General features: G+C 52.4%; 5 protein-coding genes across 5 annotated transcripts; 1 reads left to right on the top strand and 4 right to left on the bottom strand.

Moving 5' to 3' along the window:
• Positions 1–5: 5 nt before the first annotated feature.
• On the bottom strand, positions 6–3,331 carry VC83_08249 (uncharacterized protein; the record flags this gene model as incomplete). The annotated part of the gene is made up of 4 exons (XM_024471804.1): positions 6–833; positions 887–1,559; positions 1,608–2,167; positions 2,216–3,331. The coding sequence occupies 4 exons, from the start codon at positions 3,329–3,331 to the stop codon at positions 174–176; spliced, it is 3,009 nt and encodes a 1,002-aa protein (XP_024320658.1). The 3' UTR covers positions 6–173.
• A 487-nt stretch (positions 3,332–3,818) lies between these two features.
• Positions 3,819–5,107, top strand: VC83_08248 (uncharacterized protein). The gene is made up of 2 exons (XM_024471803.1): positions 3,819–4,309; positions 4,397–5,107. The coding sequence occupies exon 2, from the start codon at positions 4,561–4,563 to the stop codon at positions 5,059–5,061; it is 501 nt and encodes a 166-aa protein (XP_024320659.1). The 5' UTR covers positions 3,819–4,309; positions 4,397–4,560; the 3' UTR covers positions 5,062–5,107.
• A 40-nt stretch (positions 5,108–5,147) lies between these two features.
• On the bottom strand, positions 5,148–6,008 carry VC83_08247 (uncharacterized protein; the record flags this gene model as incomplete). The annotated part of the gene is made up of 1 exon (XM_024471802.1): positions 5,148–6,008. One exon carries the CDS (start codon positions 6,006–6,008, stop codon positions 5,223–5,225), a length of 786 nt encoding a protein of 261 aa, XP_024320652.1. The 3' UTR covers positions 5,148–5,222.
• A 214-nt stretch (positions 6,009–6,222) lies between these two features.
• VC83_08246 (uncharacterized protein) lies at positions 6,223–6,940 on the bottom strand (the record flags this gene model as incomplete). Its single annotated transcript, XM_024471801.1, has 2 exons — positions 6,223–6,555; positions 6,737–6,940. 2 exons carry the CDS (start codon positions 6,938–6,940, stop codon positions 6,223–6,225), a joined length of 537 nt encoding a protein of 178 aa, XP_024320653.1.
• A 3,916-nt stretch (positions 6,941–10,856) lies between these two features.
• Positions 10,857–12,514, bottom strand: VC83_08245 (uncharacterized protein; the record flags this gene model as incomplete). Its single annotated transcript, XM_024471800.1, has 2 exons — positions 10,857–12,287; positions 12,410–12,514. 2 exons carry the CDS (start codon positions 12,512–12,514, stop codon positions 10,857–10,859), a joined length of 1,536 nt encoding a protein of 511 aa, XP_024320654.1.
• Positions 12,515–13,546: the final 1,032 nt, after the last annotated feature.

Here is a 13,546-nt window from a genome sequence, read left to right as displayed (position 1 = left end):
TCTTACTTTTTGTCTTGATTCAATTATGTTCCATTGCAAATTTAATAAAGCTAACGTGAATTGTAATCCCTATTCAAATTGTAGGGGGGTGTGTGCTAACAAAACCAAAATTAGAACCAGTAGACAGGCAACTCCTAAAAAATATTAAATCCCACCTCATTCTTAGATTCGGCTTAAAAAAATTCAATCCCTGCCCTGGTTTTTCCATTTACCTTCCACTTTCCTTTCTCCTTCTCCTTCTCCCCCTTGCCTCCCTTCCACTCCCACTTCCCCTTCTCCTTTGCCCCGCCTCCCTTCCACTTTGACTTCTCCTTCAACTTCCCTTTCCCCTTCTCCACATTCTCCTCCTTCTCTCCCCCCTCCTTCCCCTTCTTCCCCTTCTCTTTCTCCCTGTCATCCCGTTCCTTTGTACCAATCCCGACTGAATACTCTCTGCCCCCATCCCCTCTCTCAATATCAACTCCAATTATATAACCCCCATTCTCAGTCTCCATATGCACAGATTTCTCATTCTCATTGTTTTCCCACCTAGCACATAACTTCTTATGGCTCACGACAATCCCCATACCCGACACATGCTTCGCCGGCGTCGAAAGTTGCGCCTTGAACAGCTCCTGCGCGGCCTCGCTGTGTTCGCAGAAATGCATGTTTGCAACGTACCATTCCATTCCCTGCGTCTCGGCAATTATAGGCTCGCAAAAGCGCGAGTGCTCGCGCTGGAAGCGGAAGGGGGTTATAGCTGCAGCGTGTGGGGCATCCTGCGGGTACGCAATGCCTAGAGCACAGAAGGCGAGGAAGGAGTCCAGGGGTGCTTGAATGATAGCGCTTAGTGTCTGGTCGTAGTTAGTGGATGCTTATATTCTGGGCTCACTAGAATTATTCTTACCTTCGGTGCGTAGACCTTGTAAAATGGATCAAGCGGGAAGGGGGGCTCGGTTGCTAGATTCTCCATCCCCACGGCGCGAATGAACTCTTCCGTTTCATCAGAGCGGTAGTTTCCACATGACAGCGGGAAGGCACGGCGATCAACATTGTCCGACAGGTGATTTCGCTGGTGGCCCCAATCGGCAATATGCACGTATCCCGCGTCAGAATCACAAACGGGGAGCCAAAACCGCGGAGCGCCGCCTTCCATATCACCTACTGCATCACCACCCCAGTTAAGATACGGATCCGCATTACCGCGAGCCTTGTAATAGTCGTAGAGTCGCGCCATCGCATCCTTGACGTCGAAATTGAGCGGCGCACCCTGTACGGTATGGAAGCCGTGCATTGGCATGCTGAAGCCACGCTTCTCCTGCGACCAGCACTCAATCTGGCATACTTTGTCCGAGCGCGGGCAGATCCGCATCTGACGCTCGAGGTCGGATTTGGGGGATTGCGGGTCATGGCCATCACCAGGGTCACCGTATTTTTCGCGTGCAGCAGCACTGAATTCCCAGTCGTTGAAGCCGTCGCAGAAGAGATTGGCTTGGGGATGGGAGTTACATTTCATGAAGCACTTTGCGGCGCGGTAGGAAGCGGCCATCAGGCCTTCTTTTATGGCTGTTGTCATGAGGCTAGGTTTGGTCAGTCAGTGGTAGGGAGTAGGGAAGGGGGAAACTAACTCTTCCATTTGGTAAGGGTCCGTGAGGATTTGGACGACTCCAGTCTCGTTGGCCCAGATGGGGGAAGCTATCATAGAGGATAATGCCGAGGGGCCGCCATCAAAGAACGTTCCGCGATTAAGCTGCTTCGTGCTCGCGCTCAAGGACTTTCGGAACGTCTGGCTCGTTGCGAGTAGGGCGTTCCTCAACACAGTGATCTGCGCCGGGTCATCTGTTTTAATCATACCAAGGCCCTCACAGAGGCTGTCCGGCAGTGGGCCACCAAGTGCCTTCGCGTTCCACATACGCCAGATGCGCAGGGTCTTGCTGAAGAGAAATACCGGGGCGGGCATGTCGAGAATCTTGCCAGGAACGAGCTGCGTGGCGGTTGGTGAGGCGAGAGCCATACTGCTCATCATGGCGGCGATACCTATCTCAGTGACAAAGTCGTTCACATTTTTAACGCTACTTCGGATGAAGGTGCATGTCTTGGTTGCTTCTCCCGAGACCCTTTGCGTGCATGTCGTGATGATAGACTCGATGTAGCTTCCAACGTTGACGTGCGATGACAAAAGAGTGTCCTACATAGTCAGTAACCAGGGAAAATATATATATAATAGAGAACTTACATAGTAGGTCTTCAGCACCAAGTTAACCGTGTTGTGCAATTTCATCACAAAATACACCTTCCGTGCCAACTCTTTGTCGCCTTGGTACTGCATCATGATGCTGCTACAGCTTGGCCTCCTCGTGCAGCCACCCATCTCCAACCCACAGTCATAGTCATCGTCTCCCAAGAACACATGCCCAAAAAGCCTCACCTCGCCATAGGCGGCGAATCGCGGCCCCAGCGGCCCTGAGCTTGCCTCCTGTGTCCACGCTTGGTACCATTCCCACACGCCGGACTCCTCCAGATTCGCAGCCGTCATCTCAAAGTAGCCAAAGTCGTCCATGCAACCACGGCCGAACTGGGGAAGCGCAAATGACGCTACTTTGAATAGGCGTCGCAACGAGGATCCGGGTGAAAGTCCGCTAATGATGTAAGGGCGGATCCCAGTGGAGTTGGAAAAGTGGTTGAATGTATTGTTAGTCCCGTTAGAGGCGACGATCGCGCATGTCTGTTCTAGCGCGGCGAGATCTATGGGAGCCAACTTCTTGCGAGCATCTTCGAAAGCGGAAGGACTGCAGACCATGGACGTCCAGCTTGCATCGGATATATTCTGGCGGTCAGCGAAACGGAACATGTCGGATGCAAACGCCTCGGCGACAGCAAGATCGTTGCTCGTATTTGAGCCTGCAAGGCTCACACCTGAAAGGCTATTTCCTTTGGCATATCCAGTGCCTCCAAATCCCTGTTTCTGTGTGCCATTTAATATGTTTGTGATCACCTGTGTGAGAGATGAGTTCTGAGGTATACTTGTCGTATTCAGTGGGGATGTTGTCGATATAGTCGGAGTCGGGAGATATGCTGTTTTAGATGTCGATGTCGATGTCGATGTCTCTTTGTTGATGTTCGGTAACTCTGATATAGTCTTGCTCGCCAGCGTATATGTCGGCTTATTACGAGTCGAGGTTGTGGAGTTCAAGTTCGAGGTATGCATCGACGAAAGCGTAAAGTTGAAGGTCGTCATCGACGAGTTCGTCGCTGTCGAATTTGAAATGATGGCATTTGCACTAGTAGGGAGCGCAACGGCCAACTGAATAACTAATAGATTAGTTACGCAGAGGCCAGGTAGACAACGCATTATGCGATCTTTGTTGATGAAAATGGAGTATAAGGCGTCAGATGTGACAATAGTTGCCAAAGTCCCAGAAAAATGGGATAAGAAGAGACAAAAAGATAAAGAGACCGCACTTACATGAGATGCACAAAATATCTAATAAGCTCGGAAATAATGAATCACGCCCATAATCCCATTAGTTTGGTCGGCAGTTAAGGTTAAGGTTAAATCTCCATAGCGTGAACTCTAAATTAGTTAGCGGCGCGCCCCTGTCGTCGCCATTGGGTCTAAATGCGTCTAAATGCGTCTTAAAACCAACCAAAATAAATTGGTAAGATATGAGTACCACAGAAAGCATGCCACGAGCGGCCCAACAATCCGTACCTTGGGCAGCTGCACCCATAAAGGTTCTCAGATCAGACAATCTTCAAGGTCCGATGACTCCATTCAAGAGGTACAAGTGCTTATCGCCACACATGACTACAAATCGTGGGACCACGGTCCACGGTCCACGGTCTGGGTGAAACTTCCCACGCATACCTGCCCATGCATGGCCTGATTTAAAGAGGATATATCCTCATGATCACTCTATCAGCTGCGGCTCTTACCCGCTGCTCCAAAGTTGAACTCCAGTTTACGTCCGTATCGAAATCCATACTAGCGTCCACGTCTGCGAAAGTGCTGAGAGGATATGAAGAGACGGATACTCCTCTATGTAGAAAGATATGTGCTTGTTTGATGGTTACCCCTGCCGGGAAGGTTGATAGGCATCTACCTGTTGAGAAATATACTGCATAGTACCTTCCTTCTCCGCTTGTATCTCAATGTGAGATTGACACCAATCAGAGAAGCCCAATTTGATTTCGCACGTTTGCTTGGTAGCAAATTATTGGTATAAATAACAAGCAGAGAGCGTTTTCTCGTCTTTCTTCTTCCACCTCCACCTCAGCGCAACAGCCCTCCAACAAACAAGAATCAACAATCAAGTCCCAAACGCTTCAGGTAAGCGATCCAGCACCCTAAAAGAAGGACATCCCATCCATCCTTGTTCACTCCATCTCACAACCACATCCATGCTCACACAAGAAGGTCTATCTACCACACAGTCACAATCACCATACGGCCAATTCGACGGCTACCCCGAAGTCCAAGGCGTCGCCATCGTCGCCTTCCTCCTTAGCGCCGGCAACATCGCGCGCCTCAAGCAGGGCCTAGCGCATACCTACACCCCGACCGCTGAGGAGGTGGAGGGGATGACCCGAGAGATTGCTCGGCAAGACGAGGAGCACCACGCTGCCGCAGTGCGCGGGGAGGTTGGCGTGTTTAGTCGGATGAAACCTACCTGTCCGTCTATGTGGCGCGAGACGAGCGCGGGGATCTTGGAGGTTGTGGCGAATGCTACGGCTGAGGCGGAGGTGCCGATTCGCCAGGAATTGAAGTTCATCCACGACGGGTTGTTTTGCGAGTGGGCCTACGTGGTTGACCTAGATGCAGAGGTGTTGGAGGTTTTCAGCGGGGTGGAGAAGGAGCATGAAGGGTCGGGCCAGCGGTTTAAGGAGGTGGATGGGGCTGAAGAGGGGTTGGTGCCATCGCTGGTTAAGAGCTTTGCTTTTGCGGAACTCCCGGCGGAGAAGGCTGGCTTGGTTGATTCGATGAATGAAGCTCTCGAGCTGAGGACTCGCGAGACACTGGCTCGGAAGCAGCGAGACGATGGCAGCAGCGACAACGCTGTTGCTGTTGCGTCTGTTCTCTGATAGAGGGGTCCACGTCACGCAAGGCATTCTCGCAAGAAGTACCAGACTGTAGTTGAGGTTTCTCATTCTATTCTATTGTGATAAAACTACTCGCTCCCCGTGCTTGCTAAGAATTACTCAGGTGTACCAGCACCATCTCATCTATCATCGCCATGTCCCACTCATACAGCTCCACCACCCTCTCTCTCTCCCAACACCCTTCCCTCAATCACACTCACACTCCCACTCCGCATCTCACCCCTGTTCTTCACTCTCCCAATCCACGACCCCGCCCCGAAAAATCTCATAGGCTCCTCCTCCCCACCCTTCACCCAGTCCGCGCTCGTCCTTCTCCGCGGCGGCCATGCCCAGTCTCCACTCTCCAAAGTCATCGATGACGCGCGCCTCCGCGCCGTCACCCCAGTGACACTAGCGGAACTGAATGTCCCCCACTCCTCGCTCGTGCGGTGGCCGCTGCTGATATGGCTACTATGGCTCCTCGCACGCTGTCTCTCCTTCCCCTTCCCCTTCCCCTTATTCTCCTTCTTTCTCGTCACTGGTACATCCCCCTCCGCAGGTGAAAACGGTATAACCTCCGGCACCGGCAAAAAGCGCAACTTCTTCCCTTTCCGCTTTTCCTCCACGCTTTCCCCCTCGTACTCTCTCACCGGCGGACCCCCACGCACCCCAACATCCCACACCCCCCGCTCGCGACACACGCGATGCCCCCTCTCCTTGCAGCGCTGGAGGATCTTCTCTTCGCGTGGCACGCCGCCGACGAAGCCGTCGCGGGCGAGGCGGCGGTCGAAGAGGACGGAGAGGCGGAGGAGGAAGATGAGGAGGCAGCCGAGGAGGATGAGGGCGAGGGTTGTGGTGAGGAAGGCGAGGTAGGAGGCGGAGATGAGGTCGATGGGGAGGGAGGTTTCGGTGGTGAAGTCGGGGCGGTAGGGGGGGGGGAGTTTGGGCATGAGGGGGCTGGGTGGGGGTGGTGGAGTTTGGATGGTAGGTTGTGGCGGTTGTGGTAACGAGTGTGTCGAAGTGAGTGAAAGGCTTTTTGGAGCAAGCTGAGATGCTTGTTGCTGTGGTGTGTCGAGGACTTGTGTTTCTCATGCGCTGAGGGACTGTAGGAGAGCTGCATTGACGTTCCTGACGCTTTTGCATTTCGAGAGGCAGGTGCGATGCTTAACGTTCCTGCCGTTGTGCATATCGAGGTGGCAGGTATGATGCTCCAACGTTCCTGCCGTTGTGCATCGTTGTGCATATCGAGGTGGCAGGTATGATGCTCCAACGTTCCTGCCGTTGTGCATATCGAGGTGGCAGGTATGATGCTCCAACGTTCCTGCCGTTGTGCATATCGAGGTGGCAGGTATGATGCTCCAACGTTCCTGCCGTTGTGCATATCGAGGTGGCAGGTATGATGCTCCAACGTTCCTGCCGTTGTGGGCTTCGAGTATTCTGCTGTTCTCTTTGGTGTGGCAGGAGCGATGCTCTGACCTTCCCGCTGCTGCCGTGCAACTTGACAGGGAAGGAGCAATGGCCCTGCCTTCCTCTCTCTGCGGTTGTCTTGCACTCCGAGCTGGCAGGGGCAACACTTCTCGCTCATTCTACCATATCCCCTCCATATACCGCTCATCCCAGTATAATCCTCTCTCTTATGGAATCCGGTGTTCTATAGCTCTCTTCATTTATAACCCACGATCTTGGCGCAGCGATCGCAGTAGTACAGGTTATGCCCGAACTTGACCATGCCACCGGCGCGGGCATCGTCGGCAGATACGTCGCGGCCGTTCTGAGAGACGGTCTCGGCGCTCATGGCGCAGCGGGAGCAGCGCATGGTCTCGACTGTGGAGTGGCACTTCGAGGGGTCGAGGGGGGGTGTGCGTGGGGCCGGGGCCTCCATCGGATGCGGATGTTGGGTTGTGAAATGGTGTGAGTGTTGGATGTGCTTGTTGGGGGTGTAGAGTATGTTCGCGGCGTCGTGTTTCGTTTTTCTCGGTTTCGTGGTTCGTTTGTGGTTGTGGTTGTGGTTGTGGTTGTATGGGTGTGAGAATCGGCAGGCAGCGGCGTGTGAGAGAGCGCGAGCAGTCTATGACCTCTGATCTATGCCCCCCCAAAAAATCCAAAGACGTTCCCGTTCCGTAAATGTAGAAAGTTTTTGTGCTGGGAGTATATAGAGTAATATAGATTATTGCGATGGGGTCTAACTTGTAGGGGGAGGGGAAAGGGCGGGTCATTATGTAGTTGGTACTGTAACAATTTCTGATTTAAATATGTAACATGGGATGGGTAAGGATGATGGGGCTAAGGATGGGTAGGAAGGGTTAAGATGGGTTAGGGAGGATTGGGGATATTGGGGATATTGGGGATATTGGGGATGGATATTGGGGATGGATATTGGGGATATTGGGGATGGATTAGGGGGATGGGCAATGGGCAATGGCAGCGGGCACAGGAGGTATTCTGAGATTCCGAGTTTAGGTGAGGTACTCCGAGTTGAGGTGAGGTATTCCGAGTTAAGGTGAGCTGAGTGAGGTGGGTGACGGTTGGGAATTAATTTGGCATTTGGATTTGGGGCGGATATGATCCGTTGGGAGCTAAGAAAACTAAAGAGGCTGTGTAGTTGGGCTGTAACTTGGGTTGTAATATGGGTGGGAGATACTTGTTAGGTACAGGAGATATACATTGGGTAGGCTTGTGAAAGGTGTAACTTGGGTTAGGTGTTTGTGTTTAGAATTAGGTGTTTGTGTTTAGAATTAGGTGTTTGTGTTTAGAATTAGGTGTTTGTGTTTAGAATTAGATGTTTGTGTTTAGAATTAGATGTTTGTGTTTAGAATTAGGTGTTTGTGTTTAGAATTAGATGTTTGTGTTTTAGAATTAGGTGTTTGTGTTTAGAATTAGCTTGTGTTTAGAATTAGGTGTTTGTGTTTAGAATTAGGTGTTTGTGTTAGGTGTTTGTGTTTAGAAGTTAGACACGACCGACACGAAGTACCATTTTGCGGTGATTGCTGCGGATGAGGGACTTTCATGGGTGGTTAGAAGGACGTCGTGTCAGGTGTACGGAGGTAATGTTCAAAAAGTTTTGTGAGTGGATCGAGCATGGGACCCCAGAATTTGTGCACAACAGCATAAACTCATGTATCGATCACATATAAAATATGAGGCGAGATACACATCGATGTGCGCGCAGCCCTGTGCGTGGCTTTTATAGCCCCCCCACTCACAAACGTATGGGCACGTAGGGGAGGAGAATGGGGTAAGTCTACTCCTCGTAACTCTACTCCTCGTAAGTCTACTCCTCGTAACTCTACTCCTCGTAACTCTACTCCTCGTAACTCTACTCCTCGTAACTCTACTCCTCGTATCTCTACTCGTCGTATCTACTCGTCGTATCTACTCCTCGTAACTCTACTCCTCGTATCTACTCCTAGTAACTCTACCCTACTTAAGCCTACTCCTAGTAACTCTACTCCTAGTAAGTCTACTCCTAGTAACTCTACTCTACTTAAGTCTACTCTACTTAAGTCTACTCTACTTAAGTCTACTCTACTTAAGTCTACTCCTAGTAACTCTACTCCTAGTATCTACCGTCTAATATCCCATGCACCGATACCATATGCTGTACATCCATGCCCCTCCCTTCACATCGCGTCGGCCGCACCAGACGGGAAGAATCATGGTCGGGCATCGATCCAGCGACCCGGGCAGCAGGTTGGCTGGCTGGCAGATCTCCCGTCACTGACGATGTAACTGGTCTCCGTATGTACACGCAGTACATGCGATACAGCACGTCGGTCATGCTGAGCTCATCTCGCCGTCACAGTCACAGAGAGGGCTGCCGTGCTAACCTATCTCAAACAACCCTCCACCACAGCCGCGCCGCCAGTCTCGGACACGGCCTGGTGAGACTGGTGAGACCACGAAAAAGGTGCCACGACCTACGGGAATGGTAAAGACTGCGGAAGGGACGTGAGACTCCGGCATCGAGATGGGGTGAGACCAGCAGCTCAACGTGAGACCAGCGCTCAACGTGAGACCAGCGGCTCAACGTGAGACCAGCGGCTCAACGTGAGACCAGCCTTACAGCGCTGCGGTACGTACGGTACAGTACAGCAGAGTACACCGAAACACGCAAAGCCAACCAACCTGCCCGACACATCCAGACCCCCATCCAGACCATTCCAGGAACGACGACATCTTTTGCAAACACAGCCCCCCGTGACACAAGGGCAGGTCTAGCCGTCGCAGAATTTAATCGGGGTTCAGTTGTGTTGTGTTGCCCCAGTCCAGTCCAGCCAGCCCCAGGACAGCCCTGCGTGGGGCCCTGTTTGTGTTTACACCCAAGATCCAAGGTTTCAGCGAGCTGTAAGCTTTTTTGAGGCTTCTTGGGGGTGTTGCATAGGTAGGTTGGTGGACAGCGGAGTTGAAAGTTGTTTTTACTGCATCTTTTTTGATCTTTTTTTATCTTTACACCGTTTCAACCCGACACTACAAGCAAGCCTGTATATGGGCCACCAGCACAGATCTCGTGCAGTATCGGTATGGAGTAGATTACAGGAAGGCAAGTTGCTGTTGTTTAGAGCACTATCATGACATCGTGTATCGTGTCGTGTGCACCACCGCCCATCCATCCCGCGCGCGCATGCACATGTGTATATGTGCATCAGCAGTTATATACGTGCTGCTTGCTGCTGCTGGTGCTGGTGCTGGTGCTGGTGCTGGTGCTGGTGCTGGTGCTGGTGCTGCTGCTGATGCACTCCAGAGGCCGGCCGATTCGTGGGGTATAGTTGAGTAGTGCTCTACTGCACGGAAGTAAGGTCTTGGTATTCACCAGTGTTTCCCGGTTTTCCGCATGGGGGCAGTAGGGGGACGCGACTTAGGGGGGTGGTTTTGGAGGGCTAGGATTGGGGATTAGGGATTGGGATTTCTCCAAACTAATCTAGCTAAGATATCCAGCGGATGTACCCTAATCGAGGTGAGGTGAGCCGAGTGTGGGGCACCGACGGGTGGTGTTTGGGGATGAGAGAGGCACGACGAATCGGGGCACTGCCCCTCTTCATCTCGGGGTCGTCACGGAAGCATGCTCATCCTCCGTTGTCGTAGTACGATGAACCCCGGACGTTGCCAAGTCAAGTGGCAAATTAGCACGGGGCCGAGGAAGGAAGGAGGCTTTCCTGCATCTCAATCATCACATCTCATCTGTCAATCGCTGTATTTGTCAATCGTAGTTTGAAATTCCATCGTCCTCCTCCCTCGTCCCCTCAATCACCCAATCTAGCTACACAGTATATGTATACAACCACCTACTCCTACCCCACACTTTCCCGCCTCCCCTCTCATATCCCCTGCCTCGTCCCTCCTTCCTAATCCTCCTCACCAAGTGAAAACAAAACGCACCAAGCACCACCCTCACCGCACCAAAAGCCCAACAGCGCTCCTGCTCCCCAGTAATATCAAGAATAAAGAGCAATTAGAACGCCGCACAGACACGCACAAGAACACCGAGCCGATGAGACACATGGAAAACAAATGAACTGCCGCTTGCCCTGCGGGCGGGAATCAGGGGAGGGAAAAAAACAAACACGCTGTGGAAAAGGAAAAACAAACCAGTAATCAGGGTGGGTCATAGGTCGTCGTGTAATATATAAAAAGAAGTGCAGAAAAGGGCTGCCAAAAGTCGCTGGGCAGCCATGCTGTTGAAGTAATGCGAGGTATGTGAAGCGTGGCGAGTCCAGAGCAGGATAATATCCCAGCCCGATATGGTGGCGCTTGGGAAAAAACGGCTTGTACAGTAACGTGGGTATCAACGGATTAATAGATCACATCACGACGCAGCATCCGCAGCCCTTGTTCTTCTCGGGCACCTCCGGCTGGAATCCGTGCACGGGGAACTGCGCCAGCATCGGCGACTGTATCCTGCTCGGCGGCGCGTTCTGGATGCGCGGCATGGTGGAATAACCGCTTGACGTACCCGAGTGACTCGGCTCGGGGCTTCTCGCCTTTCTCAGCGGCCATTGTGGCAGCTCTTCCTGTTTCGCCTCGGGTTGCTCCTCTGGCGCCACAGCTGCGGCTTCGGGCATCTTGATCTCGTCGTCGTTGAGGGGTCGGAAATCGCGGTCGTATACGTTCCCGAACTTGCCCTCCTTCTCCCACTGTTCCTGCTGCAGGCGTCGCGCGACTGTGGGGAGGAGCTGTTGGTCGGGTGGTAGGCGCGGGTCAGGCTTGTACATTGATGCGAGCCACGGCGGATCACCCTCAGGGGTCTTGATTTCGCCGGAACGGGTCGTCGGGCGACTGTTGGAGCCGGAGCGTCCCTTTTGTTTCTGGGTTTGTTGGGTGAGCGGGGGCTTTGAGGTCACGCTAGTGGCAGACATCTTGCGGTTTGTAGGTGTCGCGTTGGCGGACTTCTTGGGGGAGCTATCGGTGGAGGCGAAGCGTTTTGGCGCGGACGGGGTGGTAGTTGGGGTGGGTTGGAAGAGGGGTTCCTCGGAGGAAGCTTTCGCGCGGGGTAGGGGGTTGGCAATGGAGTCGTCTTCGCCGCCCCATACGGCGCTACGGCTGCGTTGTATAGGTGCGTCGCGCTCGAGGTACTCCCAGGGTATTGGCGCGGGGCTCGTCAGAGCGAGCGGTATCTTGGACGAGCCCTTCGAGAGAGAACCGTAGCCACGATAACTGGGGTTGGCATCCGCTGCGATTTCTTCTGGCGTTCGTGGATCCCATCCAGAGTCGTCATCTTCCAGCTCTTCGGCGGTTGGGCTTTCGACGCGCTGCTGCTTTACCGGGTGTTGCTCGTTTCTGTGCAGACCAGTGGCCGACGTATCTCGACTCCTGTTCCTCCTGCTGTATGCCCGCGTGCGGGGGAGTATGATCCCAGCTGCCTGTAGTTCGCGGCTCTCGATCCGTGCCAGTTTGTCCCTATGTATCCAACCAGGGTCGTCTTCATGATATGAAGCTCCGCTATTTTCTTCTCGTCCCCGCTCGCTATGATCCACACCGTTGGCTGCACTCTTTCCAGGTCCAGAGCTGTAGAGGTCGACTAGACTGTCAGATGGGCTGTCCGTTCCACTCATGCTGCCTTTTTTGGTGAGGTTGTTCAAGCGTGGGGGCGCGTGAACTGGCTCAGCGACTGAATTTGATCTAGATTGCCTTGCTGCATCATTACGGCGCGTAGAGCCGTTGGGATGGGGAGTCATTTGCTTTCGCTCTGCGTGAGAGGTCTCGTCGTGTTGCTGGCGGGGAAATGTAGATTGCTAAAGTTAAAGCCAGGTCAGCTTCCACGACAGAGTAATCAACAGAGGCATTGGAGGGATTTTGCGTGTCCTAGATACGCCTATACGAAGGTTCCACCCATAAGACCGTGAAAGGCACATACCTGGTTTCCAGATGGTACGGAGTAATCCCACGCGCTCGCATTCCCATCAGAGCTCGTAGGAGGTGTCAGCGCGCCTGTGGCTTGCGGTGCGGATACCGCAGCCATTGAGCGTGATTCTCTCTCTTTATAAAGATTCGGGAGATATACGCTCCAAAGGGGTTTTAGGTTCGGCTTGTTTCACCACAAGTATGCAGGTGGCCGTGCCGTTGTTAACGCAAAGGTAAGGTTGTGGCTGTTGGGGAAGGTAAATTATTCGGGCGATGGAAATTGCAGGTTCTAAAAGACCTTGCGTATCGGTAAAGGAGAATATGCGGTAAAAACTGGCTGAATGATCGTGTTGAAGGTTGCAAAACAGCTGGAGCTTCTATCAAGGGGCCGACTGAAACCCAGGGTCCAAGTTCGAAGATTCGATGGTAGAGACTGTTGTGGCACTAAATTCGACCTCAGTTGTCATGAAAGGTTACAGAGCCTATACAGCAACCTGTCCTCTCAAGAATCAACGTCAATGGGGGTCTGAATAGTGCCGTTTGGTGGATAGCAGAGGCGTGCAAAGTAGTGAGAGAGGGCGGCTGACGATGGTTGAAAGGGGATGAGGTTGTCGACAGGGGCAGGTGCTCCTTAGCGACCTTGATATCTCAAAAGGCTGGGACACGTTGAAAACGTGGAAACGGCATGTAAGGGAGCACAATATGATATGTCCCATGGGTAGTATTTCGGATTATATACTATTGATTGTTTCTCTATTTTATAAAAGTATATCAGGCGATAGATGCCTCTTTCACCCAGATTTGAATTCTTTGCGCCAGCGCTCAGAGATTGGCAAGACGCGCTGCGCTTTAGGACATCTGACACGGCAACGCTTTAAGCATTTATCCGTTGATCCATCCCCATGCAACAGCCAACGACTGCCAATAAACCGACTTACTCGAACAGAATTTGGGTGGCAACTGAATTATAATTATAAACATAAGATAGTAGAGTGGTGAGCCAGTAGCCACTGTTAACATGGGAAGTTATACTCCTGAGACTATTGGCTTTAGCTGTCTCGCTAAATGCAACCCCCGGATTTTGGCAAGTCCGGGGCGGCCTCGACCAATGCCGACGCGAAATCCTCTTTGAGACTACAACTATCATTCC

Source organism: Pseudogymnoascus destructans (genome assembly GCF_001641265.1).
Source record: "Pseudogymnoascus destructans isolate 20631-21 unplaced genomic scaffold scaffold_25, whole genome shotgun sequence".
Taxonomy (NCBI): Eukaryota; Fungi; Ascomycota; class Leotiomycetes; order Thelebolales; family Thelebolaceae; genus Pseudogymnoascus; species Pseudogymnoascus destructans.
Note: the sequence above shows the minus strand (reverse complement) of the source record. Positions and strands in the feature narration are given on the sequence as shown.

Bases quoted from the DNA above. Each gene is read 5' to 3' on its own strand.
- VC83_08248 (XM_024471803.1), top strand. From the start codon at position 4,561: ATGACCCGAGAGATTGCTCGGCAAGACGAGGAGCACCACGCTGCCGCA.